This window comes from Bacillus rossius, chromosome 5, assembly GCF_032445375.1.
Source record: "Bacillus rossius redtenbacheri isolate Brsri chromosome 5, Brsri_v3, whole genome shotgun sequence".
Classification (NCBI taxonomy): Eukaryota; Metazoa; Arthropoda; class Insecta; order Phasmatodea; family Bacillidae; genus Bacillus; species Bacillus rossius.
Window position 1 is genome coordinate 28,496,506 of NC_086333.1, and position 24,174 is coordinate 28,520,679.

General features: G+C 39.6%; 1 protein-coding gene across 1 annotated transcript in view; it reads left to right on the forward strand.

Annotated features, from left to right (window-relative positions):
* The first annotated feature begins 455 nt into the window (after window positions 1–455).
* LOC134531674 (uncharacterized) overlaps window positions 456–24,174 on the forward strand; it is a 523,079-nt gene continuing 499,360 nt past the window's right edge. Inside the window, exons 1-2 of the mRNA XM_063367463.1 lie at window positions 456–567; window positions 4,225–4,380. Coding sequence (XP_063223533.1) covers window positions 4,291–4,380 — 90 coding nt within the window. The 5' untranslated portion in view covers window positions 456–567; window positions 4,225–4,290. The remainder of the gene's footprint in view (window positions 568–4,224; window positions 4,381–24,174) is intronic.

A 24,174-nucleotide genomic window follows, 5' to 3' on the forward strand; every position in this document is an offset into this window, starting at 1 on the left:
ATTGGAGAAAAATTGTCAACTCATATCATTACATTTGTATCATTCGTTTGGACTTTTAATAAATATAAAAATATTAACCAGTAATATTTTTTTTATGTAATGTTCTTCCGAACAGCTTAAATACATTAGTTAATAAAAGAAGGCTAGAACAGCTGATACAAATATAAACAAACGTCTGCCTATTGGTATGTGAAAATCAGGAAAAAATAAATAAATTGGGGATAAAATGGCTTCACATCTGCCGGCTAATGCTCCATCTGTAGCCTTTCCTAATCTCCGGTACCAACCCGCGGCGGTCCTGGGTTCGTCGCGGCTCCCGTCCAGGGCCTCGTTACTATCGACCCGTTCGCGCCTTCCAGGGAGACGGGAGGGGGGCGTGCTTGTCCGAGCGGCCGCCGCGCGCGCTGCCGTCGCCTCTAGCGCGGCGCGCCAGTCTGCTCGCGCCTCGCCAGTAGCTGCTGCGCCTCTGTCCGCGGCGGTGCTCGGTGCTCGGTGCTCGGTGCTCGGTGCTCGGTGCTCGGTGCTCGGACACTCCAGCGCGCGAGGTTGCTGCCTCTGCGCTCTGCGGTAAGTCCAAGCCCGAGCCTCTTTGTACTGTGCACTTTCGAGTTCTTGCCATTCGGACAAGAATGCTTTACGGCTCACGCATACCTGGGCACACACACGGCGCGCAGAGCTTCGGGGGAAAAAAATAAACAGCTCACACGTTTTTAAAACTACTCGAGATATCAGAGTGGTGGCTGTTCATGAAAAGCATTTAAGAATACCCAGAAGGGCAGATAAATAAGTTATGTTTCTGCATTCCGTTTTTAAACTTTACTTTCAGAAGAGTAAAAATGGCTGAAACGCGTTTTCAGAAGGAACAAAATTAGGTGTGAAAAACTTTGTCCAGTTTTTTTTTAAAAACGCTCCAGGGATTTGCATTACGTCTTTAACTTTTTTATTTACCATATTATGGTTTGGTTGCCGCTCAAATCTCATAGTTGCCCTATGCACGACGAGAAGACTGCGTCAGACCAGAGCCTTGCGCTTAGAGGCGATACTGCGATAGAAGCACAAACGAGCGTCGCACTTATCCTCCCACTATTCCTAGTGCTTTGTTAGTTTTATCAGGTGCGAAGCTTTGTTGCATTCGAATACTGTGTAGGAGTTGGCAGCACTGACTTCAGATTGCCTGAAATGCATGTACTGGACTGTAACGGATGTCAAACACGGTGCGAGGGGTCCTGGGTTCGAGTCCCGGGTAAGGCATGGGTGTACAATATATATTCTGATAATTTATTACGACTTTAAATTGAGATTCCCACTGACTATAATGACCCTTTGGCTATGGGCGAAAGCTGTAGGCCACATAAGTATATATATAAAAAAAAGGATGTCAAACACGGAGCAAAATCGTGTAAAGCTTGCAGCTGCCCGAGCGCTCCAATTAACACCTTTAAAGACACGGAACTGAGCAGTGCAGCGTCACGTTGAGAATTTCATCACTAGGACACGGTCACCTTCGGCGCAGCGGCGCTGCTTGTGGGAGCGAAGTGAAGTAGGCCGTAATCAGAGCGCTATGACTCTAGTGATATCGATGCCAAGCCATTGTCATTGCAAATGACAACGATGAAAAAAAAATAATTGGTAAACACTCGGCGACATAACTAGAATAGTTTCCACCCGGAGCAAAAACTCATCTTGCCCCCTCTTTTTTTTCTTCAAAACGTACTATCGAAAACGTTTTCCGACAATACCTCAAAACGCCCCCACGTATTAATTCTACTATTCCAAAAAATTTTGATATAACTTAGGTAGTAAATAAATATATCTATTTGCAGCAATTTACTTTTTAATACATCGCGAAAAATTCCAGTTATTAAATATTTTGACGATATTTATGTATGTATTTTCTTAAGTACAAATAAATTAGTTCATCTGCTCTCCAACATTTATATGTGTTATATTTTGCGATATTCAAGTTAATATCTATAGTAAACATTACTCTTGCAATTAAGCCCCCTCTCCCCTTACCAAGTGCGTCGCCCGGGTCGTAAGCCCCGTCTGCCCCCTTCTAGTTACGCCCCTGTAGCACTGCGCTCACGTAGTCCCGATTTCCTCAGAAGAAACCTCGAACCTCTGCTAACACCCGGTATCAGGCACAAGCTCAAAAAATGGAACTGGGAAACGAAGTAAATTATATATAAATTTAGAATTAATACTGTGTTCTTTGCCAACGAAGCATTGAAATATTACAAGAGGTGTTTTCACTGTAAACGATTAATTATTATACATGTTTGTTTACAGTAATGTACCATTTGCCGTACATGACTTTAATTATTTTACCTTTTGTACCATAAATACCAAGAGGTTTAGATAAATTGATAAACTATTATAATTATTTTTGCATATTTTGGCTTTTATTTAGGTAGGTACTTTTAATATATATATATATATATATATATATATATATATATATATGGAAAACGGGAAGTTATAATTTCTGTATTAATTAATTGAATGTTTGGTAAACAATTTAACAAATTTTGTAGAATCAAGAATGTTTTTTTAGTTTGTAGAGATTTCTGTTTCCGATTTTACGGTAATTAGCCACTTTAAAGGTGGTTCGTTCCGGTGAATGCGCATGAAATGCGCAGATATGCTTATGGTATTTGTAAATGCGTAATTTGTTATATAGTGTCGTGTAATGTTTTTACGAATTACTCTTTGTTTAAGTATAGTGCTTGGTATTTTATTTCCCGTTGCATGCTAATGCGTTAGCAAGACACGTGAATTGTTGATAGTAAATCCGAAAATAATGTTAGCTTCTCATTTTTTTTGTAATTCTTATGTTTTACATTGTTGTAGATTCTGTGTTTATTTTTTCGGGAAAGCTAGGTATTTGAAGACCTAGGTAATGGTAGCTAAAGTGAAGGTTTGGTTAGGTCAGGTTACAACATTCAAAGGACTGTTAAATCGTACAAATGTTTTAATTCTTGCAAAAATGAGTTATTTACTCCAACAGGATCTAGGATAATTTGGTAGTTGTAATGGTCTTACAATTTGAGAAAAAAAATTGTGTATTATAACTAATTGAAAAACGAGTATATATTGATAAAAAAAAATTTGAAATCACTCTAAAATTAGTTATTGTGAGCTTAATAAATTTCGCATTAAAATTGTCTTCTTTTAAATGATTTTTAATGCACAATTTCCTTGGAAATGCAGTGGCATCCTTGTAATGCAGCAGCAAATCCATTACCATGTTCTCTCAGAGTTCAGCTGGGATTGATTTACGCCCTTTTGCAAGACGATCAAGAAATTATGGTAGTACTATTCAAAGAGTGTCGGCCCTAGACTTAGCGGGGCCTTTGGCCATTTACATTTGAGGGGGCGTAATGCTTGACTGGGTCCAGGGAGGGGGAAGGAAAGGAAAGCAGAGAAAAGAAAAATGAGAATCTTTGAAACAACATTTTGAAGCCAAGCTGGAATTTAAATTTCCATTTGGTGTTGCTAATTTACCTTAAGAAATTCAAAATATTCTTTCCTGATAGTTGTACTCGGATTTGTTTTTTTAAATAATTACCTATCAACTTTTGAAATCATGTCATTAAATAAGACAGTAAAATCTTTGAAAGATTTTTAGTAAGCAATTTAGAAAACCCAATTGAAATCGAAAGTTTTTGACAAGAAATTTAAATTTCATTCAAATTACAATTAATTGTTACTTTTCTCATTAATCTACATTTTTCACACATAATATATGACAAACAAGAGGCCCTGCTAAGCACGGAGCACTGCCTGACTCGGATGCCTGCCAGGCATAGAACCCTTCTAGGCAGGACCCTGCATGGATCGGGGCATTGCCAAGCACATTACCATGCAAGGCTCGGGGCCATGTTAGGCGCAGGGCTGTGCTAGGCAAGGGACTCTGTTAGGCATGGAGCCCTGCATGTATCGGGGCCCTGCTAGGCATGGGACCCTGCTATGCACCGGGCCCTGCTAGGCTCGGGCCCAGCTAGGCTCGGGGAAGTCTGGGGCGCTGGGCTATGGACTTGAGTGTCGACCCTAGCGTAGCGTGGAATCAACGGCGACGATGTGACGCAAATCCTCATCGTGCTTCAACACTCGGTGCCTCTATTTGCTTGCATACAATTATACTGTAACTGACCCATGTCACATAAAAACACATTCTAAATCGAAACACGAGAAAGAGAATTAACCTCAACATTTCTTTCAAAGGCTGTTCGTAAACGAGACACCACGGATATATCCTGAGCAGTTCTCCACCACGCGTGTTCCGAGGCCATGTCGCTCAGGCCGGTACAGGAGCAGGCCAGCTCGCTGCGGTGCCCTCCTCGGGGCATGGCGGGAGACCTGGGTGACACTGCCAGCAAAGTATGATTCTTGTAGACCATTGTTTAAGAATCTAAGGATACTTACTATGATGTGTCGGTATATATACTCATTAATTAATTTTGTAGTTAAAAATAATGATAGTTTTGATAATAACAGTGCAATACACACTTATGACACCAGAAATAAATCCGACTTGCATGTGCCAAGTAATAATACATCAAGGTATCAAAAAGGTGCACTGTACTCTGGCATAAAACTTTTCAATGCACTCCCTCATAAACTAAAAGCAATCTCCCATTGCAACCCAAGACTATTTAAAGTTCTACTCAAAAACTATTTATTAGAAAATTCATTTTATACATTAAATGAATATTATAATAATGTTTAGAATAACTTATGATGATTTGTTTGTATATTGATGTATTTAATATTTTTGTTTTAATTAGTACTAATTTGATGTGATATTATGATTTAATTAATTTGATTGTTTGTATTGTTCATTTTGTTGACTTTATTGACATATTCTATATTCTTTTAAGAATCTGTTGAACGAATTTTGGAAATAAATAAATAAATAAAAGTGACTCGCTGATCTAGCCTGACAAAGTGGGGATCCAGGATTTTACCACCCGAGTAGTCTAGATCCCGATACCATAACAACACTGATGTCACCATTACGGCTACGCTGCGTCATTACCAACTCTACATTCTTGTGGGACAAGCGCGGGAATATGGAGGGTTTGCAAAAAAAAAAAATACATTTTTTTTTATTAAACTAACTTTCGGATATATATACCACATGCCTACCTATTCTTGTATAGAACACGATACCAAAGAAATTTCCCACAGTGTCTTATTATATAGGTACTATAATCTCGCCTAGTTTGTTATATTTTGCGATACCAATTTGGATAATTTATTTGTTTGTTGATTTTTTTACTGTGATTTAAACTTTTTAGGTATCGTAAAGTATACTTCAGTCCTACCTTTTCTAGCATAGAACACGTTACCGAAAATATATCCCGTACTCTGATGTAATTTCCTCCATAACAATATATTGTGCTAAACAAGCACGTGGATCTTACCTGTCCAAAGACACTCTGTTCTTGCGCTTGTACCGTAAGAACGTACTGGTTGTAATTACTTCAGTACCACAATGTTGACGATTTTTCAATTTCCCTTCCGTATTGAGATGTAAAAGTATAAATTTTTCGATTAGCTGACCTACCCCCACAAAACCTTTCGCTTTGATGTTATCACTTCAACTATTGCAAAACTAACTTACCGTAGGAAAACGAGCCTTTTTTACATAACCTAATACATTTTATGATTCACTCAACGAAGGAAAGTAAATATTTCAACTAATGTTGCAAACCAAACATACACAACACAACTATTACCTAACGCAGCAAACGAAATGCACATAAAATACTACTGCGAATCACAAACATTTAAAAACCATAAAAATCCACTTACCTTTCTTTGTTTTGAAGCAATAATCGTTTACTGTCAATAATACTATAGTGTATACTAAATTTACACCAAGAAATTTGCATTCCTCTATTTAATTAATTCAATATTACGAAACACCTTTGTTTTTCTTGTCACTACTACAATACTAAATTTACACCAAGAAATTTGCATTCCTCTATTTAATTAATTCAATATTACGAAACACCTTTGTTTTTCTTGTCACTACTACAATTACTCGACACATTAGTTCCCTACCCTGTACCATTTTATTAATCCATACTAATATAATAAATGCGAAAGTAACTCTGTCTGTCTGTTACCTTTTCTCGCCTAAACCACTGGACCTATTTTGATGAATTTTGGTATACAAAATAGATTGGACCTTGGAGAAGGACATAGACTGCTTTTTGTCGCGAAAATAAAATTTGAAGGGGGTGCAATAAAGGATAAAAATTTGTGTGGAGAATAAATCATTTTATTTTTTTACTCTTTCACGCCCGAACCACTCAACAGATTTGAGTGGGAACCCCTCAACAGATTTGAGTGAAATTTGGCACACAGCTAGCTCATATCCTGGAATAAGACAAAGGCTACATATAATTATGAAATTCCTTTATTAATGGAATGAAAATAGAGGAAAATTCAGATTTATAATAGAAAATCATAGAAGGTAGATAATAAAGATGCTATCAGTGAGTGTGGATTTTATCTCTATGTCCGCCACACGGTCATGTACAATCCTCTCCTCGGTAAGTTTTCTTCGAATGCCGATAGATAGTACTGGGTTATAAACGCCTGTTGCCATGGGGATAAATAATCAACGATGGTAGATTTTTTGGTTAGTTTGCTGTATTTTTGTTGTATGTTAACCTATAAAGTTAGAAATTTTGATTTTATCGTGATCCTGGTCAGGACTTTAGAACAAAGTTAACCTTTAAATAAAATAATTTGATTCATTTGCTGTAGTCTTCATATATGTAATTACTTAGTAGGAAGGTAGGTAAAGTACTTAGTTATTTTTCTGTTGTGATTCTTATTAAGTAGTTAAGGTACGTTTTGCAAGGAGCGTTTCTAGCGATGATCGCTGAGCGATCATCGCCTGTGATGTGTTTTCCCAAAAGCGTCTTTTCGCACGCGTTTTTCGGCATAATGTTCGCAGAGTTGTGCAAGGGTGGTTTATTTGAGTTTGCTGTGCGTTTTTAGGTAGCCTGAAATGAGTTTGAGTAAGAGAAAGAAGGCGTTTATTAAGTACCTCTTGGTTGAGGAAATGTTTGATGAAGAATTGCTTAAATCCTGCGCAAAACCAAGATTTGAGAAACATCCGTTATTTAAAGCTAGAAATGAAGAAGGATTCTTTCAGACATTGATAGCAAATCATCTTCGTGTAGACGACAAGACATTTTCTGAATTTTTCAGGGTTTCAATATCCCAGTTCGATTTTCTGCTTAGTTTTATAAAAGATGACATCCAGAAGCTAGCTTGCAACGTAAGTCAATACCCTGTCACACCTGATGAGAAACTTGCCATCACACTAAGGTAAGAAAAAAATATCACTGAACAGTTGATTGGAAATTACATCTGTAACTTCCTAGGAATATTGTAATGAAATAAAAACATTTCTTCTAAAATTCTTTCCGAACCTTAATTTTAATGTGGATTAATTTCACAAATAAATCTCCTTAATATTAAATAAGTCTATTGAAATGTTTGAGGTTTTTTCCAGTCTTCTGTGTTAGTTATTCAAAAGTAATTTATTGAGGATAAATGAATCATACAAATCAAATAATTTTTTTAAATAATTGAAAATACTCACTAAAGGAGATAAAAAAGTAATACTAAATTTCTATTCAATGGACTAGTTGAAAACATTCGTTACAAAAAAGCTAATTATTATTAATGTTCTGGAAAGGCGGCTGGTATTCTGTATCATGAGAACCGGAAGTTGAAACATTTGCAGGTTTGGCGGTAGGTTGCGGTGAATAAATCGGTAATGTAGTAAAACCAGTCAACATACGAAGAATAAATATGAGTTTGATTCTTCTCCATTGGATAAGAAGATGGTGAAAAATTTTCATAGGAATTGCTGCGTGAAGACGTATCATGAGAAGAAATAGAAAATGGAGGATCATTTGCCGGTGATGGAGCCATTCCTGAAGATAAATTCCACATCTGCATTTCAAGTTCACGAACTATGTTTCATGTTTGGAGCTTTGCACGCTGTTGTAAGTCTGGCAGCAATTTTTTCACTGACTTTGCAATGCTTTAAAAAATAAGTCGATGTCATCGTCTTCATCTTCTTTAAGCAAGTTTTTGATCAAGGTATTTCTCTCTTCTGTTCTTTTTTTCATGCTTACCAAAATTTTATCTCTATTGTTTGTTTTCTTAGGGATGATTGTTGGTTGATCGTATGTAATCTTGGTTTCCTGTTGATTGGGAACTTGTAAAGGAACTGAGTCTTCTATCGAACGTGTTTCCGAGGTTTGGATCGTGGTGTTCATGCCATCAGCTTTTTCAGTGACATTGTCAACATTGTTGTAACTTATGTTCGAGAAACTCCTGCAGTCAGAAATAAATTGTTACAGAATTAATTGGGACAGTAGTTGTACGTTTACGAAGGTTTGACAACGAAATGAGGAGAGAAATGTTAATTTCAGTAAGTTAAATGTGAAGAAAAATAGTAAGAATGTTAAAAACAAATTAGTATTATTGTTTTGTTTGTTAAAAGTATTTGCGTTTTAATTATTTTCCAAAGAATACTAAAATAAACTTGCATTCGGTGATGTTCTGCTGACTGAAGACAATGAGCAGCGTACCGTCCGTGACGAATAATCGCTCGCGACTGCGATTATATTTGCCTCGGGACCAGCGACTGAAGCGGGCCCGCGATCGATGCTAGCGACTCTGGCGATAAACGCTCGTGGCAACACAAACGTATGTAAACACCATCTGACCGGTTTCTCGCGATGATCGCTGAGCGATCATCGCTAGAGACGCTCCTTGCCAAACGTACCTTTACTTAGTGAGTAGACCAGGAATTTCTGTAAAACTTTGGTTAGCTTCATCGTAGGAAAAAAATATTCTTACGCTTATTTTTGTTCTTTTTAAGGTACCTACTACTGCCGATATGTCTCGCAAGAGTAAATTTAATTTAGCACGTAGCTCTAGCAAAGCTCGAGCAGTGAAAGTAGCTAGAACCCAAGAATCTGAGGAGTAGACTCGTACCCGGAAGATTTTACATGCCGAGCGTCACGTAGCTCAAAGAGCTGCCGAGACCGTAAGAGTAGACTCAAGCCCGTCAGGCTTTAGATGCCGAGTGACATGCGTCATCGATAGTTGCTGAGACGCCTGAAGAATCCCAAAAGACGACGTGCTTGAAATGCTGAACGGCAGACAGGAAGGATGCCTGCATTTACAATGAGTAAATGGGAGTCGTTTCACGATGCCGCTTTTGATTATGACCCATTGATTAATTATGATAACCATCGATTAGTTCTCATAGGGAGAATGGATAAAAAATGTATTCATTGTGAAGCACTCAATTGGAAAGAATAAACTCCGGGCATGTGTTGTTCTGGTGTATATACATATAAATGGATGTTGGTATATATGGGATTGATAAACTCCGACACCGTTTGAACGATAATCATGAAAGTTGGCACATCGAAGTGTTTTTTTTCTATGGAGAAGGTTTTTATGCTATCCATTTTTTTGTAACTCATCGCTAGATGGCGCTGCAACACATCAACTTCTAAACCGTTCAACCGATCGCCACGGATAAACAGAAAATCATAGGTCGTAGACTTACAAACAGCAATTGTGTGCCTTTTCTCTATGTCCACCAAATGTCATATAGCGCTATCCATTTTGCTTTAACTGCGGACAATATGTCACCCTGTGTTCAGCCCGGGCAAAGCCGGGTACTGCAGCTAGTTCAATATTAATAAACACGACCTAGCATTTCTCTCGTGACTACTGTACTCATTGCGATTCATTTCCAATAACTTTATTACTACTTACTCAATGCTTAATGTGTAATTATTTATTCACTTTATAAAGATATTCCATTCCTCTTATTACTTCACCCCTACTCGTACCACTACCGCCACTATCGCTCCAAAACTCACACACTATCATTTTTATTTATTTTCGCGACACTATTTAGTCTTTCACTATTACCAATATTATATACTATATTTTTTCTTCGTTCTCCCATTAAAGTTTTAATCATTGGTCAACCAACTAACATTACGTCATACATTTCCGCCTCTTTAGTAATGGACCCAAAATTAGGAGTAGCTTATTAAGCTTATTGCGTCCCAAAAGCATGCATATTCCATGCTTTTTACTCTTACACGTTTCACAAACAAAAAATGTGTGTTATAGTCTATAAATCTAAATATTAAACACTAAAGTTTCATCACAAAGAAATTCCATCCAGCGATACTACATTTTGGACATTCGCTCTTGTACAATTATTACTATGCAAGGCACACACGGGTGGCTGTTAGCATTAACATTCATAGTATTCAAACTGCTAATTAAATATTTATAGGTATATATATATGTGTCGCTTTTTCACGGGATCATAATGCACTTTTCCTTAAAACACCTGGAATCGGGAAATAACTTTAGTTTTTTATATAGCTATTTTTGTATAAACTGTTAGTTTACTTTCCCCATATGAATTTTATGCGCATTTTGAAGTGAATATATATAAAAATATATGTGGAAAAACATATAGTATTTATTAGTTTGGATGAAAGTGGCTCGTGCCTGGGGTAGCAGGCGGGGTCGCGAGGAGGTGGGGCATCACGACGCGGATCGCTCTGCTGATCGGCTCGGCAGTTATCTGTCCCAGGGCCGGCGCGGTCCATACAGGCGAACTAGGCAACCGCCCAGGGCGCCAAGTAGCTGGGGGCGGCGCAGCACGACACGTAACAGCTCATATGATATGTTTAACGATTATTGAAACTAGATGAAAATGGAGTTTTGTAACAGCTTGGAATGTTTTTTTTACTGATATAAGTCCACGGTGACCTGTTTATGATTTGTAATAAGGAAAAAATAAAACACAAGCCTGCTTACATTTGATTGTTGACAAAATCTTAGGCTTACGTCATGTATTTTGAGGCAAGGAAATTTTTTTTTGTGGTGTCCGGGGGGGGGGGGGGTGGCAATTAAGGTTTTTCGCCTAGGACGCCAATTGACCTTGCACTAGCCCTGATCTGTCCAAGTGACCCCGTCGAGCGGAAACAGCAAAGCGTCGCCTCTGGTTGCCCGTGTCCCTGATGGCGGCTGGTCCAGCGAGGAGCCCTCCATCAACAGGCGCACTGCGCGGGACTGCGGGTAGTCAGGTGTCTCATCTCTGAAAAATATAGAGGACTTACATCCTCAAATCAATCTACATTACCATAGCTGAAAAAAAAGAGGGTGTATCAATAAGTAACGCACATAATGTAAAAATGAAAAAAAAAAAAAATTGACGATGTGAAACAGAAAAGAAAGTAAATTACTCATTTATTATCTACTCTTTCACATGACTTCCATGCATGTTGAGGCATTTGACCCAAAGATGGATCAGTTTTGAGAACCCTGGTCTCGACCCCATCGGACGCGAGAAGAGCTACATTCGCGCAGCCCGCCTGAGTTCCGCCGCCTGAGTCTCACTTCTCGACGGCCGAGGAACATCTTCGCGGGTCCGCGCAGATGGAAATCGGAGGGTGCCAACCCCGGGCTGTAGGGTGTGTGTGTCACAACTTCCCAACCGTATCCCGGCAGTTTTTTTTTTTTCTTTCGCGAATCGGTACGGTCAGTACAGTCTTTTCCGTAAACTTCCACCAACTCCGATGGGATCTCTCCAATATAGTTCCCTTTTGCAAAAAAAAAAAAAAAATATTACCACAGCTTGTTGCTCCTCCACAGTGGCCGATGTAATCACTAGCGCCATGTCACCGGAGCCTGAAGAACGCTATCGGTATGTGCAATCACGAGATCTTGCATTGCGCTCAGTCAGTAGAGCCCTTTAGTTCCCCTTTTTTAGTAAATAATTTAATTTTTACTAATTATTTTCCTACTTAATTATTAAAAGTGCATTACTTATTGATATGCCCCCGTTTTATGGCAAGAAGTAAAAAACAGCAGTTTTAACTTTCAGTCTAGCAATTTTTATTTATGTATTTGCTTTACCTATTGGCTGGAGCCTAAAAATGTGAAAATGGGACATACAGCTATTGATGAAAATTGTATTACGTATTTTAAATTAAATATATCATAAAATTCCTACAAGAAGAACAATGCATTACGAAGATATTCAATCATAAGTTCTCCCCCTCCTGAATATTCTACAATTGACTATGGGCAACATGCATAACTTGTTGAAGTGCTACAACAGTATCCAGAAATCTCATATATTTTTTATTAAAGTTGTTGTTGAGAAGATTGCGTAATCTTTGTAACAACGGAAATTATTTCGCCAATAAAAAAAAAGTATAAAAAACCTTCTTAGTAGTAACGTATGATAAAGCTAATAAGTAGTTCTATAATTCAGCCTATCATAAATACAATTTTCTTCAAATTTATAATATTAATTTACATTTAGTGTGCGTGATTATTTTTACAGCCTCAGGAAGAATTCAAAATATCAACACCAAAAACTATTTTGACTCTTTATCTGTCCTTTAAATACGTACTTACATCTTTATCATAATCATTGTGCACTAGGCCTCTCCGCTACGATGGTAGCGTACTGACGTAGTATTCCTGCTGCGTGTCCTTCAGGCTCGTAAAAACAGGGGGGCAGACGGGGCTTGTGGCCCGGGCGCCTCATTGGTGTGCTGGGGGGGGGGGGGGGGGGGGGGCTAAACTGTCAGAGTAATTTTTTCTGTAGATATATATTTGAATATCGAAATTCTAGAACACACAAAAAAGTTGGAGGCTAGGTGAACTAAATTATTTGTATTGAAAGGTACATACACGTATATCTCATATATCGTAAAACTGGTATTTTTAGCACACTATTCAACTTGCATTGTATTAAAAATGAAATGGCTGCAAGTAAATCAATTCATTAACTATCTTAGTGGAATGAAAAATATTTGGAATAGTTAAATCAACATGTGGTGGTGATATGAAATGTCGGAAAATGTTTTGGTTTTGTCGTTTGATAAAAAAAGGGGGGGGGGGGGCAAGATGAGTTCTTGCCCCGAGTGGAAACTAGTCTAGGTACGTTTCTGGTGTCCGTGATACTCAAAAGTACTGGCATAGATTCGATATCTAGCTTATTTAGTTTATGATCATTTATAGTTACGAGCCGAGCTCTTTTTTGATGTGAAACTTATTTGCTGAGGGGCTACAATTTTCGAGCGTTACTAAAATTCCGATTGCATGAGAGGAATAGAAAGGTAGCTACCTGTACAGGAGGAAACGGCAGAGCAGAGGTAGAAATTACGCAGCATACTTGCACACTCGTCTACCTGCACACTCGCATACTTTACAATTGCAAACTCGCATACTTTACAGTTGCACTTGCATAATTGCATAATTTCATACTCGCATTCTTTTATACTGACGTACTTTCATAGTTGCATACTTGTATAACAGCATAATTTAACGGTCGCATACTTGCATATATTATTTTTATCTGTGACCTCAGTCGAAGAGAATTGTTTCCTATAGGTACCTTGACCTTGAAATTTGTCCTTGACCTTGAACTTTGTCCTTGACCTTGAACTTTGTCCTTGACCTTGAACTTTGTCCTTGACCTTGAACTTTGTCCTTGACCTTGAACTTTGTCCTTGACTTTGAACTTTGTCCTTGACTTTGAACTTTGTCCTTGACTTTGAAATTTAACCTTGACCTTTTCGACCATCATGGATTCTATATTTTGTGTTTAGTACTCGCTACCAGGAACGAAGGTTAACATATATTACCCGCGGGTTCGAACCCAGGACATAAAGGCATGTGTTTTTAAACATTTTATGAAAATGTGATTAATAATATTTTATTATAATTTTTGAAATTTTTTTCCAAAATTTCTAGCATAAAAATTACGGATTTCAATATGGTGGCCGTAACGAAAAGTGCAACGGTGTTTTTAAAGTTTTTTATTAAAATTTTATTAATTTTTTTTTTAAATTTTTTCCCGATTTTCTAACATAAAAATTATGGATTTTTAAGATGGCGGACATGACGCCATACAAGATGACGATATATATACTTTGACATAAGTGGGGGGGTGTGTCAGTCTGCCAGCAGCTTCCATGGAGGAAGGACTTTGTAATTTTTTTTAGTTTTGACCTCGTCGGGTTTGAACCGAGGACTCCGAGCTACATGTCGTAAATGTATGTTTTTAAAATATTTTTATTAAATTTTAATTAATTATTTTTTTATAAATTTCAAATTTTTTATATTAAAATTGGATAATAAATAAAGATTTTCAAGATAACGGCCGTAACGGAATTTGAAACGGTGACATCATAATTCAAAATGGCTGCCAACACATCCTAATTTTCAAGATCATGACCTCGGCGGCTTAAAGCGGCTAGCTCTTAAGACTTTTAAGCCGCTTTTAGGATTTCGAGTTCTTTCTAAGGCAAAAAGTCTTTTGAGGTTTTTCGAAATCCTAATTTTTGAGTTATCAAATTTTTTGAGATTTTTTGGACTAATTTGTTAAAAAAAAAAATTGAAATTTTGGCGATTTTTAATGATTTTTTGGATAAATTTTGGCTAATTTTTCCAAATTTTGAAAGTCAAATTCAAGGCCAAGGTCAAAGTTCAAGGTCAAGGTCATCCAAATTGGCCGCCGTGACGTAAGAGCAATCGGCTGGCTCACCGGCTCCAGCTCCAACTCCCTGAACTCTGTGCCAGAAGGAACCAAAACATTATACTCTGGTAAAACAGGCCTTTTATGTATGTAGCCTGCATTTCTTATTTCTTTGAGTATGGTGACTACTTCGTTGAGGTGCGAGAAGTTTTCTTCACTAAGCAAAACAAATAGAAGTCTAAACCTGTCGACTAACATGTTAGGATCTTCCCATGATGTATAATCTATCTCTTCCGGTATCGTCATCTTTCTGGAATGTTTTTTATTAATATTTTTAAGATCACTATCGTCCCAGTGATCATTGTAAGATTGATCAGAATAATTTATTTTTTCATTTCGTTTCCATAATTTTGGTCTCAGTCCATCATTATTATTAGCTTCAAATTCTTAGATATAGTTCTCATTTTCTGTAAAGTCGCTGTTGCTGTCACAATTTCCGGTACTATTATTTAATCCTTTAGCTTCAGTAACAGAAAATCCACCAGAGAATTCTGTATGAAGATCAAATCTTTCATGACTCATATAAGGAAACTTGTCATTATTTTACTCCTGTAGGTAGTACTGTATCTTGCTGTCATTTCTTCGATCCTGCTATCTCATTACATTTAAATGCAGAGCCCGAGTTGATGATTTTTGCCAATTTCAAAAACATTCGGTACAAACACAAACTTTTTCTCAGTAGACGAATAAAGTGTAGCTTCGCAGACGATGAATTATGGGTTTATGGGTACAATCCAGAAACCAAGAGGCAGTCGTCACAGTGTAACAGTGTTTATAAAGTTGGGGTAACTGTTTGAATTGTCCATCATGTCCTGTGCGATGTCCAGATGCCATTGCTTATGCTCCATTGTTAGCAGCTTCGGTACAAATTTTGTGGACACTCTACTCATGCCCAAATTCTCGGTCAAAATTGAATGTACTGATCCGATGCTTACCCCTACATCGTACGTAATTTATCGGACTATGATACGACAGTCCTGCAAGACCAAAGTCTGCACTTGCTCAATGACATTGTCATTCCATCTTGTTGAGGGCCTACTTGAACGTGGTTCACTGTCTACTGATGTACAGCCATCTTTGAAATGGTTGAACCACTCCTTTGTGCGTACGGTGCTCATAGAATCGTCCCGAAATCCTGTTGAATCTTGCAAATGGTTTCCATTTGGGTATAACCGAGCTTTTGGCAAAATTTGATGCAATATCCCTGCTAAAGTTTTTCCGTCATCTTACAAAAACCGAAATCCGACAACCGCTCACTACACATCTTCATTCGTTGGCTGACTGCCAGCGACTGACACTTCTTGCGGGCGGGAAAAATTTCATGACTGCACATGAGTATCCCCTCCACATCTACACTGAATGAAGTCTCCCGCGCTTCATTGCATTTTGCGGGAAAAAAATGAGGTTCGATATTTTTTGAACACACCTCGTACCGTCTGTAACTAATATCAGATGCATTCAGAGATTTTTAATTGGAAACATTTATTAAATTTAATTTATAATATTTCATCAGCGAGAGTTAATTTGAAATACTGAAAGACTTGTGGCTAAATATTTCTGCTTTTCAACAACAGATGTCGCCGCGTGTTGCGTAGTGGTTAAAATTATTTATTTTTTATGTGGGATGCAGGATGCTCACTCACGATCGCAAGAGGAGGAGGACTTTGCTAGACCTCAAGGAGAAGGAAGTACGTCTTGCATGATAGTAGTATAGGATAGCCGGTCCGGGCGCAGGCGCCAGGCGGTGGTGGTGGTGTCGGTGTCCGCCATATTGGATTGTGACGTCACGGCAGCCATCTTGGATGGTTGTGACCTTGACCTTTGACCTTGACCTTGAATTTGATCCTCAAAAATCGCCAAAATCCGCCAAAATTGGGCAAAATTTGCCCAAAATTCCTCAAAAATCGTTAAAATTTCCATTTATGTGGAAAAAAGTTCCGCCAAAAAATCTCAAAAAATTCCACAAATTAAAAATTTCTCATTTCGAGGGAAAAATTTCCCGTTTCGAGGGAAAAATTCCCGTTTTTAGTCCTTAAAAATCCCAGCGGCTGAAAATTCCTAAAACTGGCTTAAGCATCCTTAACTCAAGCCTCAGTTAAGCCATTTCTAGGAATAAGGATACCATGACCGCCATCTTGGATTATGTCGTCACCATTGCAATTTTCGTTACGGTCGCCATCTTTAACTTTTTTATTATCCGATTTTAATAAAAAAAAATTAAAATTTATTAAAAAAATTCAAATATTAAAAATTTAATAAAAATATTTAAAAAGCATACTTTTTCGACACGGAGCTCGGAGTCCTCGGTTCGAACCCGATCAGGGCAAAAAAAATTAAAAAATGACGACCGATCCTTCCCTCGTGGTGGGTGCTGGCAGACTGACTCCCACCACTTTTTATCATCATCTAGTATGACGTCATGGCCGCCATCTTGTCTTCGATGCTGGAAGCCATCATCATTGTATCGTCGGCTAGAGTGCGCCGATGACATGTTAGTTTAATTCGTATCCGCTAGAGTGCAGTAATAATTTATTACTGTGACACCCGCCATCTTGTCATTTGGCCGCCATCTTGAAAATCCGTAATTATTTAGCTAGAAATTCGGGAAAAGTTCCAAAATTCATTAAATAAATCACTCATTAATTTACATATTGATTCGATCGATTCCCGTCCTCGGTTCGATACCCGATCGTTGCAATAATGTTTAATCTTATGTAAAAAAAATAATTTAAATAAACCATGTTCAACATTCGTAAAGAGACTCTAAATCCTCTACGACCACCATCCTATCAGACATCAAGACCACCATATTGGAAATGTGTAATTTTAATGCTAGAGATCCGGGAAAAAGTTCAGAAAACATTAAATAAATTTTTAATCCATATAATGATTGATTGGATCGACTAAGGTCCTTGGTTCGATCCCTGGCCGATACAAAACAACTTTAATATTCTTAAAAAATACTAAAAAAGTGTTAGGTTTGAGAAAATAAAAACACCACAAGTTCTTTTAAAAAAAATTTATTACATAAATTCAATACACTACTACAAGTACAAAAAAATACACAGACAAATTACTAAAGTTTTGTGGATTTCTCGATTCAAACAGTCTTCTTACTATACGGACAAAGTCCTTTACATGACTTGAAATGTCTATTCAGTCTATCAGGTCGACATATTGGTACACCACAATTTTCACACAAAGACGAATTATCGACTTCATTAAAAGGACAGTGATATATTTCATGTTGTTTTGCACTTCGAATAGTTGCTAATGTTTTGTTACAAAATATACAGCTTGATTCTGATGAATGTACAGCCAGTCTATCACAATTCCTGAGGTGCCGTTTTAATCTTCCATATTGTACAAACTTGCTTAAACACCTGTTGCACTGATATTTAATGCGTTCAGAGTTATTACTACAATTGTGTATTACATAATCCCGTAATTTCAAGTTTTTGATCTTCTCACAGTACGTGCAGTCGGGTGATGGAACACCGCTGGATGCTCCTTCCTTCATCAATGACACTGGAACTGTTGACAACCATTGTAACACTGCTGACATGTTAACTTCTGAAGCCGTTGAGGTCTGCTCTGCAGAAGATGTTGCACGCGTCGAAATCTCCTGCTGTGCTGAGAGAGCAGGTGTAGCTGTAGACATCGATGACATCGTGCTCTGCACTGATGATGGTAGACCTTCAATCCAGGTTGGTGTAGATAGTGGTAATGATGCCATCGAAGTCTCAAGAACAGGCAATAACACGACTTATGCACCAGAAGAAGCAAACTAGGTGATCCTTACACCGCCGACGGCAGTAACAAACTGAGCGTCCTGCTGTCTAGGACTCGTTTATATAGTCTCATCGGCTGGTACAACACATGAGTCAAATCAATAACCATGTTCATTATAGGTCTCGATAGCATTTTTTATAATGATGTAAGCTATCGAGACGTGAAATTAGTTTATTACATTTTATACACTGAAATTGTATTCTTTGAGCATTATTCTGACAGCTGCTTCTTTCATGTCTGCGCGCATTCGTAGGTTTAGTAAAAGATGCGCCACAATATTTGCATTGATGCGATGTACGCTCTTCATGAAATGAAGTCTGGAATGCAGATGGTGAAACTTCAGCTGATGATGGAACAGCACGTATCGTTGCCTCCTCTGCAGTCGGTATCGGGATCTTCACAGCTGTCGACACCTCAACCATTGAGCCCTCCGCTGCCATGGTCTTCTCTGCTAATGGTATCGGGATCTCCGACGCCATCATCGTTGCTGCCATCGAGGTCCCCGCTGCTGACGGTAAACTTTCTATTCCGGTCGACATAACTAAATCTCACGAAACTTACTGGAGAGAGCACGTCCGTACTGCACCGTGGTCAGAGGTGAACTGCGGGTCCAGTCGTCCGAACCTCGCTTATATACCCACGGTCTACTGGTATGCTACATGAGTCAAAATAATGTCTGTATTTAAAATTATTTTTTTATTAGGTACCTAAAAATTATAGAAATAAAAACACACACAAGTTCAAGTTTTACACATTTATTTATAAAACATACACAAATACACATTAGGTTAAGGAATCAAGCATTTTCACAAGCAAAGTCTTTAATGCCGCACGAACTGACTCGTCGACTCCGGTTCCAACTGGTTCGCAGGCCACGGGATCAGGAACACAGGTTTCCAGCTGGTCATCTTCTGCAACGTCGACAACTCCGACAAGACATGGTCGGTGACGTCTGTGACCACGTCTACGCCTGGGCTTTGGCTCAGTGCTAATTGGGACAGATTCACTGCCTGAACTGCGACGACGAGACACACACCGTTTGGACGTCTGCGTAGAAGCATCATAGGTCGCAACAGGTTGCAACACGTTCATGTTTGGTGTTGCACGTGAAGACGAGGCGACTACCTCAGCGATGCTAGCAGGAAGGATTGTGTGTGGTCTCATGTGATAGACGGCGCAGTTTCCAGGTTCGCAACAATCTACCAGCTGCTGAGTCGGTTCGTAGGACACGGGAAAGTGCGCAAACCGCCAATGCTGAGCGCCTCCATCACAGGTTTCTGTATATGTACGTAGATACCCGGAATCCCAGTAGCTGTACTCGATACTGCTGAAGCTAGGTCTCGCGCTCACGTACACGTTAGCAGGATGAAACGTAAACACCTTCTTGCAGGTCGAACGTCAACTGAAGGCACGTACGTATGTACGTCATTTATATATGCAGGCTCCTACTAACACTGTGTGTGCCATTTCTGCATTAACTGCGAGTTTGTACAGGCACAGACACGTTCAAAATTGTCATGTAGCTGCACGGCGTATATTGCACTAAGCTTGCGCAGGGAAGGACAACCGTAGTCGGTCTGTATATCCACAATTTCAGCTGCTCCGACGTCACACAGTTCTCGTAGCCATTTCTTCTGTTCAGGTCCGGCAACGTAGATTATTTCGTTTTGCAGTAGTAAGTCTTGAAGTGTGTTTTTCACTTGGTGGTACGGAATTTTTCCTTCGTCCCACTCTAGTCCATGATAATATTTACATAGCCATTCATTCGACCGTTTACTTTTTTCGTCTAGTAGTTTCCACGGATACGGAGGTAAGAAAGTGCGTGTTCGAGTCCGGCCGTCGTGAGTGACGCCAATTTCCTTGAGCACGAATCCGTTTTGGCTCTGGAAACCTTGCAGGTTGCAGTACATCTTGTCGCTAGCAATGCTCGGTCGTAAATAAATTATCATAGAAAACGAAACGGTATTTATGTCAGAATTTTCACAAGTTTGTCTCGACAATTGTACGATGCAAGCCGATCGTGAAGTATCAGACAAAAAGCATAGGTGTTTGGCGGAATATTTCCGCTAGTCGTTATCTCGATCCTACAGTCGATGATGTTTGAATTTATACGATCATCCTGTTTGGAAACGTCAAACACCATTAACGGTGCCTTGTTCTTGAAACTGTCGGGACTCAGTATCGGTGACTGTATCCGCCCGTAGTAAGCTTGCTGAAACTTGGCATACATTTGATATGCTAGAAGAAATCTTCCACTTTCAAAATCCATGTTCATGTCAACGTACGGATAACTTTCGCTGTTTAAAAATATTTTTACATTACGTATTTGACAGTTATCGAATACGGAGCGACTTACTCCTGCATTGAGCTGTCTTCCGGTCTGAAGACCGATGATGATGTATCTTGGTTTTTCCGTAGCGAAGCTGGACTTTACTATCCAATTGATACGCTGACTATGAGGCAAGCCAGGATAAGTTTCCAGGCTCCAGGATCGGAATGGCACATCGAAGTTCTTGCCATTTTCTATGTTCTTCAACATCTTGACTCGCTCAACGGTGCCCACTTGGATGTGGGGCAGCATCCACTCGATAGACTGTAGTGTTAGCGAGACATCTTGAGGGTTTTCTGCAGCGGCGACAATTGCATTAATGTGCGTGTTGGCTAGAAGCAGTACGAGCTCTTGTTTCGAATTAATGATTATATGCTTGTAGTCCTCAGCGAATCCGAGAAGCATGGACAGAGGAACACAAACTTCTAACTTCCCTTCGGCATAAACCGGAAGCTTATATTCATCCTCGAGAGCCCAACCGGCCATCTTTGCAGCAGACAGTTCATTTGGCGTGAGCGAAAGGTAATTTTTCATAGCAGATGTTATGCCTACATCTCTCGTCTGGTCTACCTCGACGCCATTGAGTACATATGTAATGCGCTCAATTAGGTGAAGAATACCATTGCAGGATATTGATGTCGTTGTCGGGTGCGTACCATCCGCTTTTGTCAGCGTGCCTCTTATACGTAGAAATGACTGCGAAGGTAATGTACAAATATCTTGGTGCTGTACAGCAATGCGTACTTCCGATGGTAGTGCGTACGGTCCGAGCAGGAAAGGCTGGTACTCGTGCAATTCCATTTTCGTAATGCTGTCATCAAAAATGACCGGATCTTCCACGTTGAGGATTTCGTCTTCCATATTTATTCGGCACTTGTCCAATACTGAGAAGATACTTTATGTTGTCAGGTGTTAATGCACCGATGTCTGGTAGAGAACTGTTCTTATTCACGACAATACGATTTCTTTTATAACTGTTCGGTGTTACGAACTTTATGCCCATCGCTTCAAGTGCAGACGTAATGTAATTTCCTCGTCTTGAAAATTCACCAATCGTCCTCGCTGGTCAACGATTCGGACGACGACTTCGTGTGCGCACTTCACGACGACTGGAACGTAAATGATACTTTGCGGTACTTCTACCAGTTTATATCCTGGCGGGACCATCGGCGAAAACTCGTGCAGCATGTTGCTTAGTCTTCCGTTGAGATACGTTCCACTTGCCAAATTACAGTTTATTCTTATGACATTCACAGGCAAAATGTTTACTGCGCGCGTAGATTCGTACGTTCTTCCTGTACCATACACCTTTGATTCGAATCCGAGCATCGTACCTATGGTCCCAGGTTTCGTAAAGTCGACATTTTCACTGCATGTTAGAATGCTTTTTTGAGTGTTTGGATTTCCACGCAGTTGAAAGTCTACATCCTGTGGTAACATATCCCTGATGTAATTTGCAATGTCATCTATTTCGTAAGAGCCAACAGGTAACCGTATTTCATGAGCGGTCCCATCGCTTTTCAGGAAGCAGATCTTGCAGTTTTCCTCGTCGATGTTCGGTATGGCATTATACGTTTGAAAATCTACGAGTCCGATACACTCCGTCTAAATCCAGAGGCGGGAAATGAACCGCTCGCAGCTCAGATGCGTGACCTGTCAAGGTAAGTGTTATCGACATGACTAATAAATTATCGTCACTGCACAACCTTTAAGTAGCAATTTTTATTGGTCAGCTAATGTTAAAAAGCGAAGACACAAGTGTCCGCAGTTTGTTTGATTAGGCCTCTGTTCCGTTTCGTAATTGTAAAACAACGTAGTGGTCCGACCCAGGTACTGTCGCAGTTCGGGCGGAGGCCGTAAATTTCCAAAACTATCGTAGTACTCGGCCATGTTTCCAGTCTTTACATAGGCCACCCAGTGCGTGCCGCGACCCGCCGACGTGTCTAAATTAATGATGGCACGTTCGTGCATTTTTGGCTTGCTGGGCAAAGTGTCTCGCATAAACACGCCGCGGAAATTTGGTATTTGAAGTTTGCGTGCGTACTTTATTAAATCTATATTGGTGAGCGGTCGTTTAGGTAGGGAACTTAGGATTTTTTCATTCGTTTCTTTTTCATGCCTCGGCTTCCTGTGTCAATATCTGATCTGCTCTGTGCCTAGATTCCAGATCCTTGCTTAATGAATATGCGATATCGTGCAAGCAGCAACGCGGGACTTGGAGAGAAAATCGCAGCGTGGGGCGTTTCCAAAATCATGAAGGCAAAGACGAAATTAGGACTGGGCGCTCGTCGAGCTCGCTCCATCAAGTCAAAGACTTACTCGCGCAAGACCAAACGCAAGACTGGTGCAGGCGTGCAAAAAGCCAAGCAAAAAATACAGACTCTCGACAAGAAGATTATAGGAGGATTTCTTCCTTTGCTTTTGCCTGCATTGGGTGTTCTCGGCGGCCTCATCGGTGCAACGAGCGGTATAGTGCGGGCAGTCAACACTTCGAAGAATGAAAGCAAGCAGTTAAAAGAAGCACAGATACATAATGCCAGCATGGAAGCCATTGCCATCGGTAAAAAAAAACGGCGCAGGACTGTACTTACGGCCGCACAAATCAGGCTGAGGCATGAAAAAGAAACGAATGAAAAAATCCTAAGTTCCCTACCGAAACGACCGCTCACCAATATAGATTTAATAAAGTACGCACGCAAACTTCAAATACCAAATTTCCACGGCGTGTTTATGCGAGACACTTTGCCCAGCAAGCCAAAAATGCACGAACGTGCCATCATTAATTTAGACACGTCGGCGGGTCGCGGCACGCACTGGGTGGCCTATGTAAAGACTGGAAACATGGCCGAGTACTACGATAGTTTTGGAAATTTACGGCCTCCGCCCGAACTGCGACAGTACCTGGGTCGGACCACTACGTTGTTTTACAATTACGAAACGGAACAGAGGCCTAATCAAACAAACTGCGGACACTTGTGTCTTCGCTTTTTAACATTAGCTGACCAATAAAAATTGCTACTTAAAGGTTGTGCAGTGACGATAATTTATTAGTCATGTCGATAACACTTACCTTGACAGGTCACGCATCTGAGCTGCGAGCGGTTCATTTCCCGCCTCTGGATTTAGACGGAGTGTATCGGACTCGTAGATTTTCAAACGTATAATGCCATACCGAACATCGACGAGGAAAACTGCAAGATCTGCTTCCTGAAAAGCGATGGGACCGCTCATGAAATACGGTTACCTGTTGGCTCTTACGAAATAGATGACATTGCAAATTACATCAGGGATATGTTACCACAGGATGTAGACTTTCAACTGCGTGGAAATCCAAACACTCAAAAAAGCATTCTAACATGCAGTGAAAATGTCGACTTTACGAAACCTGGGACCATAGGTACGATGCTCGGATTCGAAT